The following is a 22,904-nucleotide window of genomic DNA, read 5'->3' as shown; positions in this document are numbered from 1 at the left end:
CATGAGTTAAGTTTAATAACTGGAGCTAACTACACCTGATCACTTTTTTTGGAGAAGGAGGAAAAGTTAAGCTCCAGTCTCCAGTGAATGAAAAAGGTGGGAGATGAACCCTCAAAGTTACATACCTGTCCCTTTTTGTTGACACTAATAATTCCAGAGGTAGGTTCATGTGGAGCAGTTACAAAGATTGTGTCAGCACTAACATGGTTCATGTAGATGCACATGCCAGACTCCAGGTCATACATATGAAGATAGCTATACTTTGTGATCACGTAAATAATACCATGTTTAACTCCAATCTATAAGAAGATAGAGAACAGGTGGAAAAGTAGGGAGAAGCCAAATAAAGCAAAAGAGCTCAAGAACGATAAAAGAGGACTTTTGAGTTTTTAGACCAAAAGATCATTTAACATCGCTGGGAGCAGTGCGTCCCTGAGACATGGATCCCAAGTTGATTCTAGTCCTACCCCACTGAGAACTAGTTTTCAAGCCAATCCTTTTCCCAACCACTCTCAAATAAAGGTCCAATAAATCAGGCTGTTCTATCTATTTTTCAGGTAGAGCTATCCTTTCCCTGGTTTCTAACCAAATCCAAAGCAAGCTGCAAATTCATAAAATAAGGGAAAAGTTCTGGATAAAAACCTCAAACACTGAGTTCACATTCCAGCCTGCCCTCTACCACCACTTATTAACCTTTGACCTCTGCCAAGGCCATTGACTCTCACAGAAAAATACTTCACACACAGGAAATCCTGACAGAGTGGGAGAAAGACAGATAAATTTGCCCAATTAGATTATTATAAAACTTACGGTAATTTAAAATATGTTGTACTATGAAATAATTAGCATAGGAAGAGATAAGATGGAACTTAATTGAGAACTCTGAAATAGAATCAAACATATCTAAAAATTTAACATGAATGAGTAGGTATTTCATATCCATGGAAAACAGACTTTAATCAGTATACGATGTTGATATAACCAGCTGGCTATCTGAGGATGGGGAATGAGGGTAAAGAACTGTACCCCTATCTTACTCTTCAGATCAAAGTAAATCCCAGATAGGTCAAAGATTTTTAAATAAAAATTAAAGCTAAGAGAGCAATAGAAGAAAATATGAACATTTTGATCATCTTGTGGTGTAGAATTCTTTTCAAAACATGATACCAAAGCCACATAAAAATGCAAAACTTCTACAAGGTGGGACATACCACAAATAAACTTTTGTTATGACTGGGAAAAAACGTTTATTTGAAACACATCAGGCACTTAGTATTCCAAAACTATGGAGAGTTCTTACAAATAAGATAAAGAGGGAAAACGCTAAGATCAGGAAGAGGCAATTAACAAGATGCATATGAATGACTGGTAAACCCATTCCATCTTCACAATAATCTCAGGAAGGACATGAACACCGCTGGACACTGTCCAGCTCTGAGAGGTGGCGTCGGCAGAGTGTGAACTGGCCGGCATGATCATGAGAGTCAGTGACATGCACACGTCCCTGACCTACCAGTTTCATTTTTAGGAGTTTATCCTTGGATTTTTGGACCAATGCACAAAGAGGTATGGACAACAATATTCCCATAAGTGTTTACTGTAAATGTAAATACCCATCACAAAGGATTGCCTAAATGAGTTATAGCACATCCACAGAACAGACGGTGCAGACATTAAATACATACGTGTATTTTATTGGCATAGAATGGTCTACAACATAGTGAGAGAAGGTTGTAAAGTGCAAAGCCATTTCATAGGAGTCTACTTGTATATATCTGCATAAATGCATGCACGTGAAGATATTCCCAAGGGATGGGCAAAAGTATCAGCTGTGGCAGGATTTCAGTTATTTAATTCTGCTGTTACACTTACTGATACTGTTGGAAATTTACGGACAATGTATATTTTTGTAAGACAGAAAAAAAGCCAATTTCACTCTGGGAAAAAAATCGCATTCTTTGATTATGTAACTACTTCCAGAAATCTAGCTTAAAGAAATTATCATTAATATGGACAAATACTTGAAACAGAAAAAAAGGAAATAATTGAAACATCCTACAATTATGGTACATCCCTAAAAATAATTGTTCATTTCCCCCAATATTCACAAAGAATGTAACACCTTATGGAAATGCCTATAATGTACCGAGCAAAAGAGTAAAAAAAAGAGAGTAGATCACATAATTTTACACATATAGTGTGATCCCAATTTTGTTCAGAAACGGTTTACAACTAAAGTTCTTATATAAAAAGTAGTCAGATCTTTGATATATTTCACATCCAATTGGTTCAGCTACAGATTATTGATTTCTTCTTTATATATTTTTGTACCACAGTGAACATCTAACCTTTTATAATAAAATGGAAAAGACCTGGGACTTTGGTATGTTAGCTGGAAAAAGTCCTGCTGGCAGAAAAGAGTGCTCCTCATCAGAGAGTGCTGAGGCAGCCTGAGCTAGAAGGCGAGCCTCAACGGCATCTTCCCTACGTTCTAATATCAATGTCATCTTCTCCGTGTTCTAGTATCACTGTCATCTTCTCTGTGTGCTAATATCAATGTCATCTTCTCCGTGTTCCAGTATCACTGTCATCTTCTCTGTGTGCTAATATCAATGTCATCTTCTCCGTGTTCTAGTATCAACATCATCTTCTCTGTGCTCTAGTATCACTGTCATCTTCTCTGTGTTCTAATATATCTACTCTGACACGTTCTGAGGCACAAGAGGCCACTATCTGTGAGATCTATGATTCACTCAAACTCAGAGAGCAGTACATTCACACTTGCATAGCCACTGGGAAATCTGTCTGAGCCTCTAGAGGGGAAAAACATATCCACAGCTTTCTTTATAAAAGGTTGGTTTCCTGCTGCGGGCTGTCCGACTTCGATTATGTGCAACTAGGAAAGAGATTTTAGGTCAATCCAAGTAAACGTTCTTGGTGGCAGACTGATGCTAACCAATGAACAGTGGTGAGCAGAGCCTTAGGTCCACGCTCTGTATGACTAATGATAAAACTTACATTCAAACAAACGGTCAAGGTGCTTATGTTATTCACTAACCTGCTCCCTATCACCAAGTACAACAGAAAGAACCAATGCCAGGAAGCCTGAGAAACATTTAGTTCCAGCTTGCTGACCAAGTCACTTCTCCCCTCTCTGGGCCTCAGTGCAGATGCCCATGAAACAAAGGGCTCCAACGGATCTGCTGTCTCTTCCAGCTCTGCCACTCTGACCTCCTGGACACAGCTCAGGCTAACACAAATCAGTTAGTAGACAGGACCACACGACTGAATGCCAAACTCACAAGAGAGTCAGTCGTGGCAGAGCCTGAGTTTTTCAAGGTTATGCTGGAGGATGTAAGGAACTCTGGAGATTCTGGAAGAAAGAGTAGATGAGGCAGCCCATCTCTGCTTTTATCAGAACAGTTTCAGGTTCCTTTCATCTAACGGAAAGTTATCATAGCTAAAACAAGTCTGGAAAAAGTCCCGAGTAGAGGTGGATCAGAGACACAAAACTCAAGGGTTGGAGAGGAGGCTCAGTGAAGCAAACGGATGAGTGTACACTTAAGGACAGTCTGGATTTGGCCCAGCAGAGAGAAGGGGAAATACCAAAGAGGCTTGAGGCAACCAGAGGATGAACTCTGAGAGACGGGCCAGACGGCAGAGGGATGACGCAGCGAGTGACTAGGGGCTACTGTAGGTCAAAATGGGGGGAGACCGAAGCTCCCTGAAGAGGGGCACTTTCAGATAAATGGTAGTTTAGGAAAATCCTTTTCGATGGGCAGAGTGGGTCTGAGGACTTAATAAATGGCTATTTTCTAACCCAAATATGAGTGACAAGGGCCTAGTCGACCACAGACGTGAGAATTGCTAAAGGCTGAACAGTGCCAACAAGAACAGAAAGGAGCTTGAGAGTGGTTTCTTGCTTGGGAGTTGGGAAGGATGGTGGCACTGCCAACAGAAATGGGGCTGTGGGAAGGGAAGCCAGGCTTCTTACGGAGGTGGTGGGAGAAGGGCACGTCTATGGACAAGTGGCGCCCACCTGTGAGAAAGTTAGCAACAAGGAACTGGTGTCCAGACAAAACTCAGATCCATACACGGAGACTGCAGAGCCCTCAGTAAGTACAGCTAGGCTGAATCAGAAGGCAGGCATGTGCAAGGGGCACAGGCGCAGGAAACCACTGAATGGACCACACACCTTCCACTGTGGTAGGGGAAGTGACATTCAATCACAAAATAGGCAGCACTTGGGACAGATGCTGCGGGGGTCTGTGTGGTGGAAGGGGCTGCCAGGAAAGACTGCCCCTGGCCGCAGCTCCACCCTGAAGGAGGGGCCTGCCTGGCAGTCGAGTCTCAGAGATAAGGGAGCCCGCCTGCCTTAGGAGCCCTTCTCTGCCCAGGGCCGCCGTCCACCTACAGAGGGTGTTTCTGGTGTGCTCTTTTCTTCACAGGGAGCTTGGTGGGCAGGTTCTGCTCCTACAAGGGAGCCTGTGGCCACCTAACTCTCTGTGAGGAGGTGAAAAGTCTCATTCTGAGGTGATACAGTAGCAAGCTCTTTGTGTAGGCTGGTATTTTTACCTGAGTCCTATTCTTCTATTGGTTCTCAACCAAGGAGAGCATGAAGTACGTTACACAAGAGACCAAAGTACCCAAGTACGAGGACCTACGAAGAGGAGGTTTGGAAAGCCGCATACTGATTAGAACTCTTCTCTGGGGAACACTTCAGGGCTGGTGACCAACCCAAAACAACGATTTCAGGAAGCGTTTTTGACAAGAGTTTACTGGGATAAGGACTCTGTTTTGAGGCAGCTCTCCAGATGAGCCACAACCCTGGTGCAACCCCAAGTCTCCCCAGCATCATGAACTCTTATACCTCCACATCTCTGCCCACAGCAGCCTTGCCAAACAGGTGCTGGCCATGCCTCGGAGCCTGACAACACTCCACTCGCCCCCAGGGCACAGCCTTTCTCTCTGCAGCTCCCTTGGGGTCTCACCTCCACCCCACCATCTGGGCAGAACCATGCCTCGGTGACGTAGGACCCACGCCTTAGGTAAGGATGGCTGCACTGGCTCTGTCACAGCCATTGCTCCCAGGAGATGGTGGGTGAGAGTAGAAACCAGGCTCCGCTTACCTAGCCCAGGTTCAGCAGGCTCTGTCCAAGAGGACTCTTAGGGAAAGGGACCAATTAAACACTAGTCAACTTGAGGTCACTAACTTTATGCAAAGGTTGGCTGTGAAACCACCAACAGGTACAACAGGTGAATGGTTCTAAACACGGCAAGAGCTTCATTCACATGAAGCACCTGCAGACCATTCCCCACTCCCAGTTATAAATTGGTTTTGAAATGTTGGTTAAGCGGCTACCAATTACACACATACAAACTCCTGACAGACTCAGGACACTCTTCTGAAGGAGGAGACAGAGTAGATCTTACCTTGCCCCCTGCGGGATTGCGTACAGCAAAGCAGAAAAGGGTGGCAGGCTTGGCATTCCCCTCGCTCTTGAACTCTGCAAAAGCAGCAGCAGGGCCTTCTATGGCTTGTGAAACCTTCCTATCCACAGAGTAGAGCTGCATTGCCCCAACCACACGATTTTGCTAAGAAAAGACATTTTGCAATAACGGGAGACAAAAGAGATGGACATAAACAATTGTTAAAATGTTTCTAAAATGAAAGTCTCATACGTTGATATAGTTCCTCTAATAAAAAATAAGTTTATTAGCTAGTAAAAGGCATGAAATAACTCTGAATTTGATAGGGAAAGATGGCTACAAACACCAGAGAAAAAGACTACAAAACAGTAAGATAGACGATCTCAATTTGTAAATGTGTGTGTATACACACAGATACATATATATGTGAGTATGCATATATATACACACATAGACAAACACACATACATTCAGAGAAAGTTAAGTTTTGGGAGGAAAAACTCCAACATGTTAAGAATAGTTTAAATCAGGAGGATGAGATTATGGGCTAATTTTGAAAATAATGTTTTCTGAAATTTCTAATTAGCAAAAATTGTATCTTTTATAAAACTTAGAACTTAACATTTTCTAGCAAAGAATTTCAATACATTTATATCCAATGTTAAATGCTCAAAAAGCTAAGTAAATGGAACATGAAAGCATCACAGTTCAAGCTCCTAGAATTCAACATTCAAACCAGCATCTCTGCCAAATGAACCTCCAAAAGCAGTCTGTGGGCAAAATTCAGATATTCAGTTGATTCCCCACCTACCCACATCTCCTTAAAAGGGGAAAACAAGGAGCTGGTCCAGTGGCGTAGCGTTAAGTTCAGGCACTCTGCTTCAGTGGCCTGGCGTTTGCAGGTTCGCATCCTGGGTGTGGACCTACACAATGCTCATCAAGCCATGCTGTGGTGGCGTCCCACATACAAAATAGGGGAAGACTGGCAACAGATGTTGGCTCAGGGCCAATCTTCCTCACCACAAAAAAGGTGGGGGGGGGGGGACAAAAGCTTCAACTTTTTTCTTTTTAAAGATCTTTTCTATTGCACACACATTAAAACTACTACACAAAACATTGATTCATGCTACAACATGGATGAACTTTGAAAACAAGAAAAGTGAAAGAAGCTAGTCACAAACTGATTCCACATATGAAATATCAAGAATAGAGAAATCTAGAGAGACAGAAAGTAGACTAGCAGTCACCAAGGGCTCAGAGTAGAGAGTAACACAGCAGAAACCCATAGACAAATGGTGTACACTCTAACAGAAGAATGAACAAGGACATTTTAAAATGAGAATAAGGACAGAACAAGATTTCCTCTCCCTAGGAGACAATGGGAAGATTTTCGGCAACATGGCGACAGTAGACTTGAATCCCAGTGCTAGAGAAGATGAAGCTGAAGCCCAGATGAGAAGGCAAAGCAGAGAGAACACCTGAGATCAAGCCTGGAGCCCTGGGCTCTTACTCCACCTGTACTCGCAGACCCACAGGCTACATGTGTAGCCTTGGGCAGTGACCTGCTTCTAAGCCTCAGGCTCCTGTTAGGTGAGGTCCACCTCATGGGGATGGATCTCCTGTGAGTGTTATGTGTGCTTTGGGTTAAGACAAAACAAAAACCATAGCTGCCAAGGATTCAACACAAAAATGCTTTCTTTGTGACAGGCTCTGTGCGAGGGGCTAAGGATAAAGAAAATGAATACAACACAGACCATTTCCTTAAGGACACATGATGAGGGTTTCCAGCAAAGAAGCAAGCAGTTGTAATATAGGGTATTGACTCCTATGACTCATGAAAGAGCGAGATTGCTATGACCTCACGAGTTCGGTGAGTCAGGGAAGGCTTCTCAGTAAGTGACGAGAGCTAACCAGGTGAGGAGGAAAAGTGGTTTCAGAGAGAGGAGTAGTAGCATTTGCAAATGTTTAGACACGGGGTGGCAAACTAAGGCCTGTGGGCCAAAATCCACCCACCATCTTCCCCTCTCCCCTTTTCTTTTGTTGAGGTGAAATTCACATAACATAAAATTAACCATTTTAAAACGTACAACTCATTCAGTGGCCTTTAGTACATTCACAATGTTGTACAACCATCGCTGTCTCTATAGCTCCAAAATATTTTTATCACCCCCCCAAAAAACCCTGTGCCCATTAAACAATTAGTCCCCACCTCTCTTCCTCCCTGGTTGCCCCTGGCAACCACCAACCTGCTTTCTGTCTCTAGAGCTATCCGAATATTTCATACAAATGGAATCATAAAATACGTGGCCTGTTGTGTCTGATTTCTTTCACTTATGAGGTTTTGAGGTTTGTCCATGCTGAAGCATGTGTCAGTACTTCATTCCTTTTTAAGGCTGAACTATATTCCATTTTACATATAAACCACATTTTGTCTACCCATTCATCCACTGGTGAAGATTTGGGTAGTTTCCATCTTTTGGCTATTAGGAATAATGCTGCTATGGACACTTCTGTACAAGTTTTTGCATGGATATACATTTTCATCATTTCTCTTGGGTAGATACTTAGGAGTAGAATTGCTAAGTCAAATGGTAACTCTATGTTTAACTTTCTGAGAAGTCGTCAAACTGTTTTCCAAAGGAGCAGAACCAGTTTACAATCCCACTACTAAGGTATGAGGGTTCCAATTATTCTACATCCTCACCCATACTTATTCTCCATTTTTAAAAAATTACAACCATCCCAATGAGTGGTACCTCACTGTGGTTTTGATTTACAATTCCCTAGTGACTAATGATATTGAGCTTCTTTTCATGTGCTTGTTGGCTATTTGTGTATCTTGGATGAATGTCTATTCAAGTCTTTTTGCCCATTTTTTATTTGGGGTATCTTTCTGATGTTGAGTTGTAAGTGTTCTCTATATATTCTGGATACTAGACTCCTATCAGACACACAATTTGCAAATATTTTCTCCCATTCTGTAGGCTGTTTTTTCACTTTCTTGACAATATCCTTTGAAGCATAAAACTTTTTAATTAAAGTCTAATTTATCTATTTTTTCTTCCATTGTTCATGCTTTTTGTGTTATACCTAAGAATCCACTGCCAAATATGAAGTCATACGTATTTCCCATGTTTGCTTCTAAAGGTTCTATAGTTTTAGCTCTTACATTTAGGTCTTTGATCATTTAGAGTTACTTTTTGTATATGGTGTGAGGTAGGGGCCCAACTCCACTCTTTTGCATGTGGATATCCAGTTGTCCCAGCACCATTTGTTGAAGAGAATACTCTTTCCCCATTGAATGGTCTTGACATCCTTGTTAAAAATTGTCAATTGGCCATGGATGTATGGGTTTATTCCTGGACTCTCAATTCTATTCCATTGATCCACATGTCTACCCTTATGCCTGTGGCACTTTTTGTTGTTAAATGCTTCCATGTTATTGTGATATAATAAGAAATATATATTTGGTCTTGGTCCCTGTTTCCTGGCACAGAACTCCTAAAACCCTTGTAATTTCCTAAGGGATCATGAATGACAGAAGTATCTTTTGTTATAATATATGGTCTTAGTACCCAGTTCCTAACATAAAAGCTTCTAAGACCCTTGGGATCTCCAAAGTGATAAGAGTGCCTTTTTGTATGATAATGAGATGACTGGCAACTGGGGGCCCCTAGATAGCTTCAGGATGGGGTCTGGTCACGGGGAAAACAAAGACGTGATTAGAGGGTTGGAACTTTCAGCCCCACTCCATCCTGACCTCCGGAAAGGGGAGAGGAGCTGGAGATTGAGTTCATCACCAACAACCAATAAATTCTCCATAAAAATCCCTAAACTATGGGGTTCAGAGAGCTTTCCTGTTGATGAACACATCAAGGTGCTGGGAGGATGGACTGCCTAGAGAGGGCATGGAAGCTCCACAGACACCCCCTTCCCCATGCCTTGCCTTATGCATCTCTTCCATGTGGCTGTTCCTAAGTTGTATCCTTTATAATAGACCAGCAAGAGGAAATAAAGTGCCTTCCTGAGTTCTATGAGCCACTCTAGCACGTTATCAAACCTGAGGAAGGGGTTGTAGGAATTCCTGATTTATAGCCTGTCGGTCAGAGGTACAGGTGGCCTAGCACTTGAGACTGGCATCTGAAGGGGTTGGGGCAGTCTTGCGGGACTCACCCCTTAAGTTGCGGGGTCTGCACTAACCCCAGGTAGTTAGTGTCATAACTGAATCGAATTCTTGATCACCCAGTTGGTGTCCATAGAGAACTGGAGAATTTTTTGGTGCAGAAAAACCAACACCTTTGGTGTTAGAAGTATTGTGAGAGCAAAAAGAATTTTTAGCTTGGACCTTTTTTTTTTAGATTTTATTTTTCCTTTTTCTCCCCAAAGCCCCCCGGTACACAGTTGTATATTTTTAGTTGTGGGTCCTTCTAGTTCTGGCACGTGGGACACGGCCTCAGCATGGCCTGACGAGCGGCGCCCTGTCCTCGCCCAGGATCTGAACCAGCGAAATCCCAGGCCGCCGAGGCGGAGAGCATGAACTCAACCACTCGGCCACTGGGCCAGCTCCTAGCTTGGATTTTTTTATTTGTTTGCTTTTATTTTGTCAGTAAGTCATAAACAAGCAACACTGTGATTTCGTCTTTTCTTCTAAAATATTTTCTCAAATGTGATGATTTCCTTGTAAATGAGCATGATTCCCAAGAGGTTTTGTTTTGTTTTGTTTTGCTGAGGAAGATTTGCCCTGAGCTAACATCTGTTGCCAACCTTCCTCTTTTTTCTTGAGGAAGATTTGCCCTGAACTAACATCTGTGCCAGTCTTCCTCCGTTTTCTATGTGGGTTGCTGCCACAGCATGGCTGCTGACCAGTTGTGTAGGTCCACGTCCAGGAACTGAACCTGGGCTGCTGAAGTGGAGCACGCTGAACTTACCCACTAGGCCTAGGTTCCCCCAAGGATATTTTTTAACAACTTTCTTGAGATATAATTCACATACCATATAACTCATTTGTTTAAAACATACCATTCAATGTTTTTCAGTTTATTCACAGGATTGTGCAACCATTACTACAACGTAACTTTAGAACACTTTCACCCCATAAAAGAAACTTCATTAGCAGTCAATCCCCAATTCTCATCTCCCACACTCCACTCCCCATCTAAACAACTACTTACCTATTTTCTGTCTCTATAGATAACTATTATGAACATCTCATATAAATGGAATCATACAATATGTGGTCTTTTGTGATTGATGTCTTTCACTTAGCTTAATATTTCCAAGGTTATTCATGGTATAGCATACATCAGTACTTCATTTCTTTTTACCATCAAATTAATACTCCATTGTATGAATGTACATTTTATTTATGCACTTATCAGTTGACGGACATTTGTCCCACCTGTTTCTGTAAGTAAAGTTGTATTGGCATGCCCACACCCATTCATTTAAATATTGTCTATGGCTGCCTGTAATAAAACTTCAGAGTTGAGTAGTTGCAACAGAGACCATATGGCCCACAAAACCAAAAACATTTACTGTCAGGGCCTTTATAGAAAAAATTTGCTGACCTCTAGTTTAGAAGAATAAAATAAAAGTTAAGTACTGTAGTAAACTGGAGCAAAAGGCTTTCAAGAAAAATATTAGAGGCAAGTAGTTAGTGTGGAATGCATTAACTATAATCTAGTTTTATGACTCTCAGTTTAAAATTCCACCCATGTCCAAGCCCTGAGACATCTTCACTTCCGGAGGAACAAACACATTTCCAGACCAGGTTCAGAACAAAGATCCAGCTTCAAGGAATAAACAGGAAGTTCGAAAGCAAAAAGTTTTCTGGGAAACTACGGGAAGAGTGATAAAGGCTATATCGTGAGTAACTTTCTGTTTCAGTTGAGGGTCCTGTAATTTTTAGAAGCCTCCTTCTACAGCAACATAAAGGCTCAAACAAGCATAGCTTTCCCAACGACTCTTGAATAGCACAGACAGGCTGTGAGAGAGCACTTTCCCAGGTACCCTCCTGACCTCACAAAGGTAGAGTAAATCAATTCTTTCTTTCCACCCCATATTGCCTTAAAAATTTACCATTACAGCATCTGTCACACAGATTTTACCTGTGCTTGTGACACTCACAATTCATCTCACCATCCTTAGGCTGTGTAAGGTTCACTCCTCACCCCTTACATCATAAAAATGCCCCTGTCCTTATTTCCATTAGCAACACCTGCACTGCCCACAACCTCTGCCCACCATAAGGGCCAACAGCATCCGAATCCTTTCAGAGGGACACCAAAGGCAGACAGTAATTCCAGGTAACAGACGATACCCCACAGAAACTGTCCTGGTTATAAAATCATTCCTGTCATGTAAGCTTTGGCATTCAGACTCAAACAAGTTCTCTTATGGGTGACACCATTATAATGTTATTTCATGTTTAGGAGCAATGGGAATGCCCATCATTCCAGATGTGATGTGAGGTTTCCTACAAAGACATTGTCACTCCAGCTTAACCCTCAACCCTAACAATAAGAAATAACGGGCTAAATGGAAGCCTTGGGTCTGTCATTGAAAGGCTCCATGACCCTAAGAAAGTCTCTTAAACTACATCACAAAACTCCCAGGTCACCTGGGAAAACATACTTGTCACTACATTACAGAAGATGAAGGATTACAGCAGAGGTACTTAACTCTCCCTCATCCATGTCCCATTCCAGGACAAACGCCAGGCCATCATGTAACTCTCTTCTCCCCAACAGACACCCAGTCCATCACCAAGTTCTAGATATTTCATCTCGAAAATCTGAAGTCTTGCCTCTCCTGTTCATCTCCAATGCCACTGCCTCCATCTAAATCCCACATGGCTTATTGCTTCTGGGGGTTGCAGAATAGGAGAGACTCCCAACAGTGGAGAGAAGTGCTCCTTCCATCTTTGCTCACTCTTCACCTTTCTCAGACATGCTTCTACTCCAGAACACACTATATGGCTTTATTCCTCTATCTGCCTGTCAACTTGCCTCCCAGCCTCCAGTCTTCAAGGTGAGCCATCATCAACATCACTAATAGCGTTATTTCTACCCCACCACACTGCTGAGAAGGAAAATGAATCACATCACTGTCACTTTAAAACCTGCTGCAGAGAGCTGGCCCTGATGGCCTAAAGGTTAAAGTTCGGCAAGCTCTGCTTCGGTGGTCCGGATTCAGTCCCAGGGTGCAGAACCACCCACTCTTCTATCAGCAGCCATGCTGTGGGAACGGCTCACATAGAAGAACTAGAAGGACCTACAACTAGAATATACAACTATGTACTGGAGGTTTTGGGGAGAAAAAATAAATAAAAATAAAGAAATAAAAGCTGCTGCAGAATTCCCATTGCCTGCAGGACAGAGTAGGCACCTCAGTCTTGCCCCCATCTATTGCTCCAGACTTGCCCTTCTAGCTGCCTCTTATGTACCCTACAGGTACTAGCCACAGTGGACGCCCTCAGACTCCCAGAAAGAGCCATTCTCCTTCATTTCCATGCCTTTGCACACAGTTTCCTCCCAAAGTACACTTTTATAGCAAAGTGCAGCTGAGAGGCCCCCTCTGCTGTGGGCCTTCTGTGACTTAAGGTACTCTCTGATGGCTCCCACAGCACCCTCTTTAATTGTTTGACAGTTTTCTAAGTACTAGAATCCCGCAGTAATGCCTTCCCCACCAGGTTATGGGAGACCATTCAATGGCCAGAATCGGCTAAGACCTAGGTCAGACATCCCGTAGTCCTCAAGTATCTGGTGACTGGATTAGCCACCAGGAAGGAAAAAAGGAAGCATGGCAGAAAGTTACTGCTTTTATTATAAAAGGATATGAGTTGGTAACATTCCATTAAAGCCCTTAAAATAGAGCCCAAAAACTACTTCCTATAAACCTATTGGTTTCAAGTGGCTCTCCAAATTTCCTCAACAATTCACTTCTCAAAACTGTGCAAGAAATAGTTTAGAGAGTAAACATTAGCAACCTGATGAAATATACTAGTTGATAGGCAAAAGTTCAATTAAAATTCTTACATGATCCAAAGTTCGAGTTTCTTTGTAACCCGTTTCTTTCAGTCCCAGGCCTATTTCTTCTGCCTTACACCTACACCAACTTTAACATTAGGCCTCGACATCCTGTCAGACCAGCCCGTGAAAGCAGCCAAAAGCTTACTGGAGCTGAGATGCCAATGAGGAGCAGCCACTTCTGGTACTCATCAGTCTGGTAGTGGATCATCTGGCACCCTGCCAGACTGGGATGTCTATCAAACATCTTCACAGGCTGGGGATCCCCTTCCATGTTCCAGTGGTAGACTGTGGTCTCAGTCACCAGGGCAACAGTGTTCACAGAGACCCATTTCCAGAAAATCATCTCTTCTGCCATCACATGAGACTTCATTTTACTCTTCATCTCAATATTAAAGACGTGAAGTGTCTTCCCAGCTAGCATTTGATGAGATGGAGATTAAAGAAAGATAAATTAAAAATCTGAAAGACAAATTCTTACACTCTTAATTCCCAATCTTTTAAATATTACTTTAAGTTGTACTACTTACGGCTAATCTGAGTAAGAGGTGAAAAAAAGCTGCCTGAAAAGTAACTATACTTTGATGTCTAAATAATGAGAAGAGCCTCTTATGCATTAGATCCTTCTTCAGAAGAATGTAAAAATGTGTGACTATTTACAGAATGTATGAGTAACAATCAGAAATTAGTTCTAGTGAAGCAACTATCAAGAGAATCGGTCTGAGATTGGTTTTAAAATACTTTTATGGATAAGTCAGCATTCTTTCTCTGTTTAGTGTGTCTTACTTTCAGGAAAGAAGGAAACCATTCCTTCAAATTAAACCAACTTCTCCACATAACAGGGTTATTTTGTTTTAAATTCTTAAAAATGCTGGACCAGTGTTGTCAAGTAGAATTTTCTACAATGTTGGAAATGTTCTGTGTTTGCACTGTCCAGTACAGTAGACACTAGCCACATGTGGCTATTAAGTATTTTAAATGTGTCCAGTAAGGCACATTTCAGGAATTGAATTTTTACTTTTATTTAACTTTAATTTAAATTTAAACAGCCTTACATGCTAGTGTCCAACAGGACAGCATGGTTCTAGACCAAAGGCTTTGGCATCCATCCTCTGGCAAGAGACTCACATTGTTTCCATCTCTGGTAAAAAGCTGAGTTCTGATCATGGTATCTATGCAAAATTTAGAGCTAACATGAAATACTCCTTCCCCTTAAGATCAGGACCATGGCAAGGATTATTTCTCGCACAACTTCTATTTGGAGTTTTACTGGATATCCTAGCCAGTGCAATAAGGCAAGAAAACTAGAAGGTACAACAACCAAAAAGAAGTCAAACTGTCTTTATTCACAGACAACATAATTGTTTACAAAGAAAACCCTCAGGAATCTAATCTACAAAACCACCTTGAGAACTAATAAGTGAATATAACAACACAGTAGGTAACCAGGTCAATAAACAAAAATATCAATTGAATTTCTAGATGCTAGGAGCAAACAATTTGGAAATAAAATGTTAAAAAGATAACATCATTAAAAGAAAAAAAACTTGACTAAGAATTCTACACCCAGCAAAACTGTCCTTCAAAAATGAAAGAGAAATTAAGACATTCTCTGGTAAACAAAAGCTGAGGAAGTTTGTTACCACTAGAGCTGTCTTGCAAGAAATGCTAAAGGGGGTCCTGCAGGTGCAAATGAAAGGAAATTAGACAGTAACTTGAAGCTGTATGAAGAAATACAGATCTCAATAAAGGGAGGTAAATACATGGGTAATTATGAAAGCTAGAATTATTGTAACTTTGGCTTGTAACTCCACCTTTTGTTTTCTATATGATTTAAGAGACTAAAACATTAAAAAAACCTATTAGTCTAAAAGCTAGTATTATTGTAACTGGTTTGTAACTATACTTTTTGTTTTCTACATAATTTAAGAGATAAATGCATTAAAAAGAATTATTAGTTTATGTTTTTGTACACACGATGTATAAAGATGTAACTGTGACATCAACAACTGAAAGAGGTAGGGACAGACATGTAAAGGAGCTGAGTTTTTCTATGTTATTGATGTTACACTGGTACAAATTTAAATTAACCTGTTATAATTTTAGGATGTTAAATGCAATCCCTATGGCAACCACAAAGAAAATAGCTACAGAATATACACAAAAGAAATGAGAAGGGAACTAAAATGTTTCACTCAAAAAATCAACTAAACACAAGAAAAGACAGTTGCGCAGGAAATGAGGGACAAAAGAGCCATATGGTATACAGAAAAAAACAGTAAAATACAGAAGTCCCTCCTTATCAGTAATGCATTAAATGTAAATGCATTAAACTCTCAATCAAAAGACAGAAAGTGGCAGAATGGATATAAAAACATGATCCAACTATACGCTGTCTACACAAGACTCACTTTACGTCCAAAGACACAAATAGCTTGAAAATGAAAGTATGGAAAAGATAGTCCATGTAAACAGTAACCAAAAGAGAGCAGGAGTGGCTAATAGCCCCGCAAAATAAACTTTAAATTAAAAAAGGTTAGAAGAGACAAAGAAGGACATCATGTTAAGTGAAATAATCCAGTCACTAAAAGACAAATACTGCATGATTCCACTTATATTAGGTACCTAGAGTAGTCAGAATCATATAGACAGAAGGTAGAATGGTGGTTGCCAGAGACTGGAAGGAGGAAAGAATGAGGAGTTATTGTTTAAGGGGTATACAGTTTCAGCTGTGCAAGAGGAAGGGAGTTCTGGAGACGGATGGTAGTAATGCTTGTACAACAATATGAACATACTTAAGACCACTAACCGTAGACTTAAAAATGGCTAAGATGATAAATTTTATGTTAAATGTATTTAGTCGCCATGAAAAAATAGGTGGAGATTTCAAAATTCCACCAATAATTGATAATAACAACTAGATAGAATAAAAGATCTGAACACTACTAACCAATTCAACCTGACATCTTTAGAACACGTCACTCAACAAGAAAACACATTTTCTTTTCATGTATAACTGAAATATATTCTAAGATAGACCATACATTAGGCTATAAAACAAGTCTCAAGAAATTTAAAAATTTTGAAATCATATAAAATAAGTTCTCGGATTAAAACACATATATTAGAAATCAACAACAAAAGAAGTGTGAGATATTCCCAAATTTTGGAAATTCAGCAACACACTCCTAAATAATCCATGGGTCAAAGAAGAAATTACAAAGAAAATTAGAAAATACGTTGAATTGAATGAAATAAAAAACAGAACATATCAATTTTGGGGTTGCAGCTAAGACAGTGCTTAAACAAAAATATATAGTTTTAAATGTCAAGAGCAGAAAAGAAGATCTCAAATAAATAAACTAAGTTTCCACCTTAAGAAACTAGAAAAAGAAGAGCAAATTAAACCCGAAACAACAAAAAATAGAAATTAAGAGCAGAGCAAAAATCAATAACAGAAAAATCAATGAAACAAAAAGTTGGCTTTTCAAAATAATCAAGAAAATTGACAAACCTTAGTTACATTGATTAAGAAAAAAAGAGAAGACACAAATAACCCAAATCAGGAATGGAAGAGAGGACATCACTGGTGACCCTAAAGAAATTAAAAGAATTATGAGTGAATATTATGAACAATTTTAAGTCAACACAATAGAAGACTTAGATGACTTGGATAAATTCCTAGAACGACAAATTACCAGAAGTGACAAAATAAGAAACAGGAAATCTGAACAGATTCACAGGCATACCTGAGAGATATGGCAGGTGTGTTCCAGATCACCACAATAAAGTGAGTATAGCAATTAAGCAAGTGACATGAATTTTTGGTTTCTCAGTGCATACAAAAGTAATACTTACACTACACTGTAGTCTCTTAAGTGTGCAATAGCATTTTGTCTGAAAAAAGCAATGTATACTCCTTAATTAAAAATATTTTATTGTTCAAAAATTCTAACCACCATCTGAGCCTTCAGGGAGTCGTAATCTTTTTATTGGCAGAGGGTCTTGTAAAAAATGCGATATCTGCAAAGTGCAATAAAGTGAAGGGCAATAAAAGGAGGTATGCCTGTACAGCAAATGAAGAAGTTGAATTCATAGTTTAAAATCTTCTCAAAAAGAAAAGCCCAAGCCCAGAAAGCTATTATTGTTGAATTCTACCAAATACTCAAAGGAAACAGAAATAATGAGTCTTTCACAAACTCTTTCAGAAAGGAGAAGAAGAGGGACCACTTCCCACCTCATTCTATAAGGCGAATACTAATGTAATTACAAAGTCAGACAAAGGCATCACAAGAAAAGAAACCACAGACCAGGTATCACAAAAAATAGAAACATCTTTGGGGGCTGGCCCTGTGGCCTCGTGGTTAAGTTCGTGCGCTCCGCTGCAGGCAGCCCAGTGTTTCGTTGGTTCGAATCCTGGGCACGGACATGGCACTGCTCATCAAACCACGTTGAGGCAGCGTCCCACATGCCACAACTAGAAGGACCAACAACAAAGAATATACAACTATGTACCGGGGGGCTTTGGGGAGAAAAAGGAAAAAATAAAATCTTTAAAATATTAGTGACCCAGGTGCTGGCCTGGTGGCACAGTGGTTAAGTTTGCACTTTTGCCTTGGCAGCCAGGGGTTCGCCGGTTCAGATCCTGGGTGTGGATCTACGCACTGCTTGGCAAGCCATGCTGTGGCAGGCATCCCACATATAAAGGAGAGGAAGATGGGCACAGATGTTAGCTCAGGGCCAGTCTGCCTTAACAAAAAGAGGAGGATTGGTGGCAGATGTTAGCACACAGCTAATCTTGCTCAATAAATACGTAAATAAATAAAGCTCATTGCTTTAAAAAAATAATTAGTGACCCAAATCCAGCATCACACAAAAACAATTATACCCCATGACCAGGCGGGATTCATCCCAGGAATGCAAAGTTGGTTTAACACCCGAAAATCAATTCACATAATACATTACACCAATAAAAGACAAAAACCACGTGATCGTTTCAACAGACGCAGAAAAGGCATTTGATAAAATCCAATACCTTTTCATGTTAAAAACTTTAAACAAAATAGAAATATAAGGGAACTCCCTCAACTTAATAAAGGGTTCATCTACCCAAAACCCACAGCTAACATATTCAATGGTGAAAGACTAAATTCTTTCCCCTAAGATCAGAAACAAGCCAAGTATGTCCATTCTCACCACTTCTATTCAACACTATACTGGATATTCTAGCCAATGCAATGTTGAGACAAACAAACTGAACTCACATTCGAAAAGATGATGTGTACCACTGATACGGTATATCAAAAATCCCAAGAAATCCACTAAAAATGCTAAGAACTAATAAATTAGTTTAGCAAGTGCATAGGATATAGACAAATATATAAAAATCAATTGTATTTCTATATGCTGGTAAAAAACAATCCAAAAATGAAATTAATAAAATAATTTTGTATATAAAAACATCAAAAATAAGACAAGAATAAATTTAACAAAAGAAGTTCACGATTTGTACAGTGAACGTGTAAAACAGCATTTAAAAAAAATGAAAGACCTAAATAAATGGAGAAATAGTCCATGTTGAAGGACTAGAAGACTCAATATTGCCAAGATGGCAATTCTTGCCAAATCCATTGATAAACTCAATGCAATCCCAATCAAAATCCCAGTAGGCTTTGTGTAGTAATTGCCAAATTGATCTTAAAATTTACGTGGAAATTCAAAGGACCTAATTTCAAATAGTTTCAAAAATTATTTTGAAAAATAAAAAGTTAGAGCACCAACATCACCTGATTTCAAATTTACTATTAAGCCACAGTAATGAAGTAATTGGCACAAGGTTGGGTAATAGATGAATGGAACAGAATTAAGAGTCCAGAAATAAGTCCTTATGTTAATGGTCAATTGATTTTCACCCAAAGTACCAAGACAATTCAATGCAGAAGGATAAACTTTTCAAAAAATGGTGCTGGGACAATTGAGTATCTATATTCAAAAAATATATAGAAAAAAATCCCACCAAAAAAGAAAGAAAAAACCCTACACCCTTACCTCACACCATACACAAAAATTAACTTAAAATGGACCACAGACCTAAATGTAGGAGTAAAACTATAAAACCACTAGAAGAAAATATAGAAAACTGTATGACCTTGAGTTAGGCTAATCACTCTTAGATAAGATAGACTCCAAAAGCATGATCCATTAAAGAAAAAAACTGATAAGGTCAACTTTATCAAAATCAAAATTTTTCCCTTTAAAAAATACCATCAGGAAGATAAAAAGACACATTACAGACTGGGGAAAAAAATACATGTAAATCACATAGCTGATAAAGGCTTTATATCCAGAACATATAAAGAACTCTTAAAATTCAATAATAAGACCGCCAATTAAGAAATGGGCAAAAGATTTAAATAGAAAGTTCTCCAAAAAGATATATGAATGGCTAATAATCACATGAAAAGAAAAGATATTTAACATCACTAAGCCTTAGAGAAATGCAAATTAAAAGAACAATGAGGTACTAGTACACAACCACTGGAAGTGCAATGATAAAAAAGTCACTCAAGTGTTGACATGGATGTGAAAAAACAGAATGTAGAGTGGTGCAGCTACCTTGGAAAACAGTTTTGTAGTTTCTTAAAAAGCTAAAGAAATTTACTATATGATCCAGCAATTCAACTCCTAGGTATTTACCCAAGAAAAATGAAAATATATGTCCATACAAAGACTTGCAGGCAAGTGTTAATAGCAGCAATACTCGTAATAGCACAGAACTGGAACGAATCCAAATGTCCATCCACTGGTGAATGGAGAAATAAAGTGTGATATATCCATACAATGGAATATTATTCAACAATAAAAAGGGGGGCTGGCCCAGTGGCACAGTGGTTAAGCGCACACATTCCGCTTCAGTGGCCCAGGGTTCACTGGTTCAGATCCTGGGTGCAGACATGGCACTGCTTGGCACGCTATGCTGTGGTGGGTGTCCCACATATAAAGTAGAGGAAGATGGGCATGGATGTTAGCTCAGGGCCAGCCTTCCTCAGCAAAAGAGGAAGATTGGCAGTAGTTACCTCATGGTTAATCTTCCTCAAAAAAAAAAAAAGCAATAAAAAGGAACTAACTACTGATACAAGCAACAACATGGATGAATCTCATACTATGCTAAGTGAAGGAAGTCAGATGTAAAAGACTATATATCATATGATTCCATTTATTTGAAATGTCCAGAAAAGGCAAATCTATAGAGGCAGAAAGCAGATCAGCAGCTGCCCAGGATGGGGTGGGAGTGGGAAATGACTGCAAGTGGAATGAGGGAACTTTTGGGGTAGTGGAAATGTTCTACAACTAGATCATGCTGATGGTTCCACAACTTGATAAATTTATCAAAAGTCATTGAACTGTACAGTTATAACTGGTTGATTTTATGACATGTACATTATACTGGAATAAAGTAGTTAAAAAAAGAAGAAAAAGACTGGACTAAAGTTCATTTATAGGATGAGGGTATCTTTTAGTTTCAAATAGCCTGGGATCACAGAGGAAACTGCCTCTAGCTTGAAAACTTGTCAAGTTGTCCTCAGACTGGTTAAAAAGAACTTGTTTTATATGAGGTACAATATTTAAGGTCACAAAAAGAAAAAACAAAAAGAAGGACCAACCTCTTTCGGGAATCAACCTCAGGTCAGATTCAAGTCACCAAGGTAAGAGTGTGCCACCACAAGGGGGCACCATCCCACCACCTCTCCCCTGGCCACCTGAGCCGAGAGCTAACTGCTTGGCTGGCTCTAGGTCAACCTACACCCCATTTACCCCTAAAAATTAAAGGAAAAAAGGTGAAGTTTGTAAAAAGAAACATACACAGATACTCAAAGGGCAATGTTTCATAATAAAAGTTGGAAATCATGCTCAGGCCAGCAGTGCAAGCTGTCAGCAAACTCTTCCTACAAAGGACACAGAAGATCTCTGTCACATATTCATCCGTTTTGTTTTTACAACTGTTTAGAAATACAAAAACTGGGGCAGTCCGGTGGCATAGTGGTTGGGTTTGTGGGTTTGGATCCCAGGGGTGGACCTACATACCACTTATCAAGCCATGCTGTGGCAGCATCCCACATACAAAATAGCGGAAGACTGGCAACAGATGTTAGCTCAGCAACAATCTTCCTCACCAAAAAATTAAAAAATAAAAACCATTCTTAGCTCAGGGACTGTAGAAAAACAGTCAGTTGGCTGATCCCTCAGTTAGGGCATTAATGTTCCATTAAAATGATGAGCAACAGATGAGGAATTCTACCCCAGTGCACAATCTTTGAGTCAAGGGTAAAAATGTCTCTGGTTTTAAAATATCCACCACAAATCCAGCAACAGAGACAGTCTGGAGAGAGACTGGGGTGACTGAGTCTGCTCTAAACTTCTCCAGAAGGACTGGCGATGATAAGGGCGGAGCACCTCGGGAGCTCTTAGCCAGAAACGAGGGTAGACAGCAAAGGCAGACCTTTTTAAAAAAGAGGTCCATCTCACAAAGAGCCCCTTCCAATTAGAAGACTTCACGAGCCAAAATGGGGAGACTCTATAAGATTCAAGACTAGGTCCCCTGCCTTCACTTTCATGCTTTCACACTGGCACGTCTGCAACAGCTAAGGTGTGTGAAACAATGAAAGTGTAATTCAATTATCTCTGTAATTCAATCAGTGTACAAATAACTTTATTTTATTTTTTTGACGAAGATTAGCCCTGAGCTAACTACTTCCAATCTTCCTCTTTTTGCTGAGGAAGACCAGCCCTGAGGTAACATCCATGTCCATCTTCCTCCTCTTTATATGTGGGACACCTACCACAGCATGGCTTTTGCCAAGCGGTGCCATGTCCACACCTGGGATCCAAACCGGCGAACCCCAGGCTGCTGAGAAGCGGAATGTGTGCACCTAACTGCTGCGCCACCGGGCCAGCCCCAACTTTTTATTTTTTTTGAGACATTTTCACTCATTTTGGTCTAGGGCCTTTAAAACACACTAAATATCTTTCGTTTGCCAACAATTTGTACTACAAGGGTCCAAGATCATCCTTAAAGAGAACTATACTAGAGAACCAGGAAGACTAAAATGCTGGTCATTTCGGAGACCTGCTGAGAATACCAAACAGAAAATGACATGCTAGATGAGGTCTCTCAAAAGTACTGCAAAAACAGAAAATGCAGAAAAGTAAAAAGAATCATTAGGAATCCACAAAGTTTAATAATTTCTTCAAATAAAACCAAAATAGTTAACAGTGCTTATACTACATGTTCAAAAAAATTCTTGACAAGAAATAGAGTTGAGGGCTGGCCCTGTGGCTAAGTGGTTAAGTTCGTGCACTCTGCTTTGGCGGCCCGGGGTTTCCCTGGTTCGTATCCTGGGCGCAGACCTAGCACCGCTCACCAGGCCATGCCAAGGCAGCATCCCA

General features: G+C 40.1%; 1 protein-coding gene across 1 annotated transcript in view; it reads right to left on the bottom strand.

Annotated features, from left to right (window-relative positions):
- The window catches only part of LOC103542958 (clathrin heavy chain 2-like), a 47,753-nt gene that overhangs the window by 5,185 nt on the left and 19,664 nt on the right, over nt 1–22,904 (bottom strand). Inside the window, 3 exon segments of the mRNA XM_070628014.1 lie at nt 126–299; nt 5,434–5,595; nt 13,606–13,874. Coding sequence (XP_070484115.1) covers nt 126–299; nt 5,434–5,595; nt 13,606–13,874 — 605 coding nt within the window.

Source organism: Equus przewalskii, chromosome 7, assembly GCF_037783145.1.
Source record: "Equus przewalskii isolate Varuska chromosome 7, EquPr2, whole genome shotgun sequence".
NCBI classification, from domain to species: Eukaryota; Metazoa; Chordata; class Mammalia; order Perissodactyla; family Equidae; genus Equus; species Equus przewalskii.
Note: the sequence above shows the minus strand (reverse complement) of the source record. Positions and strands in the feature narration are given on the sequence as shown.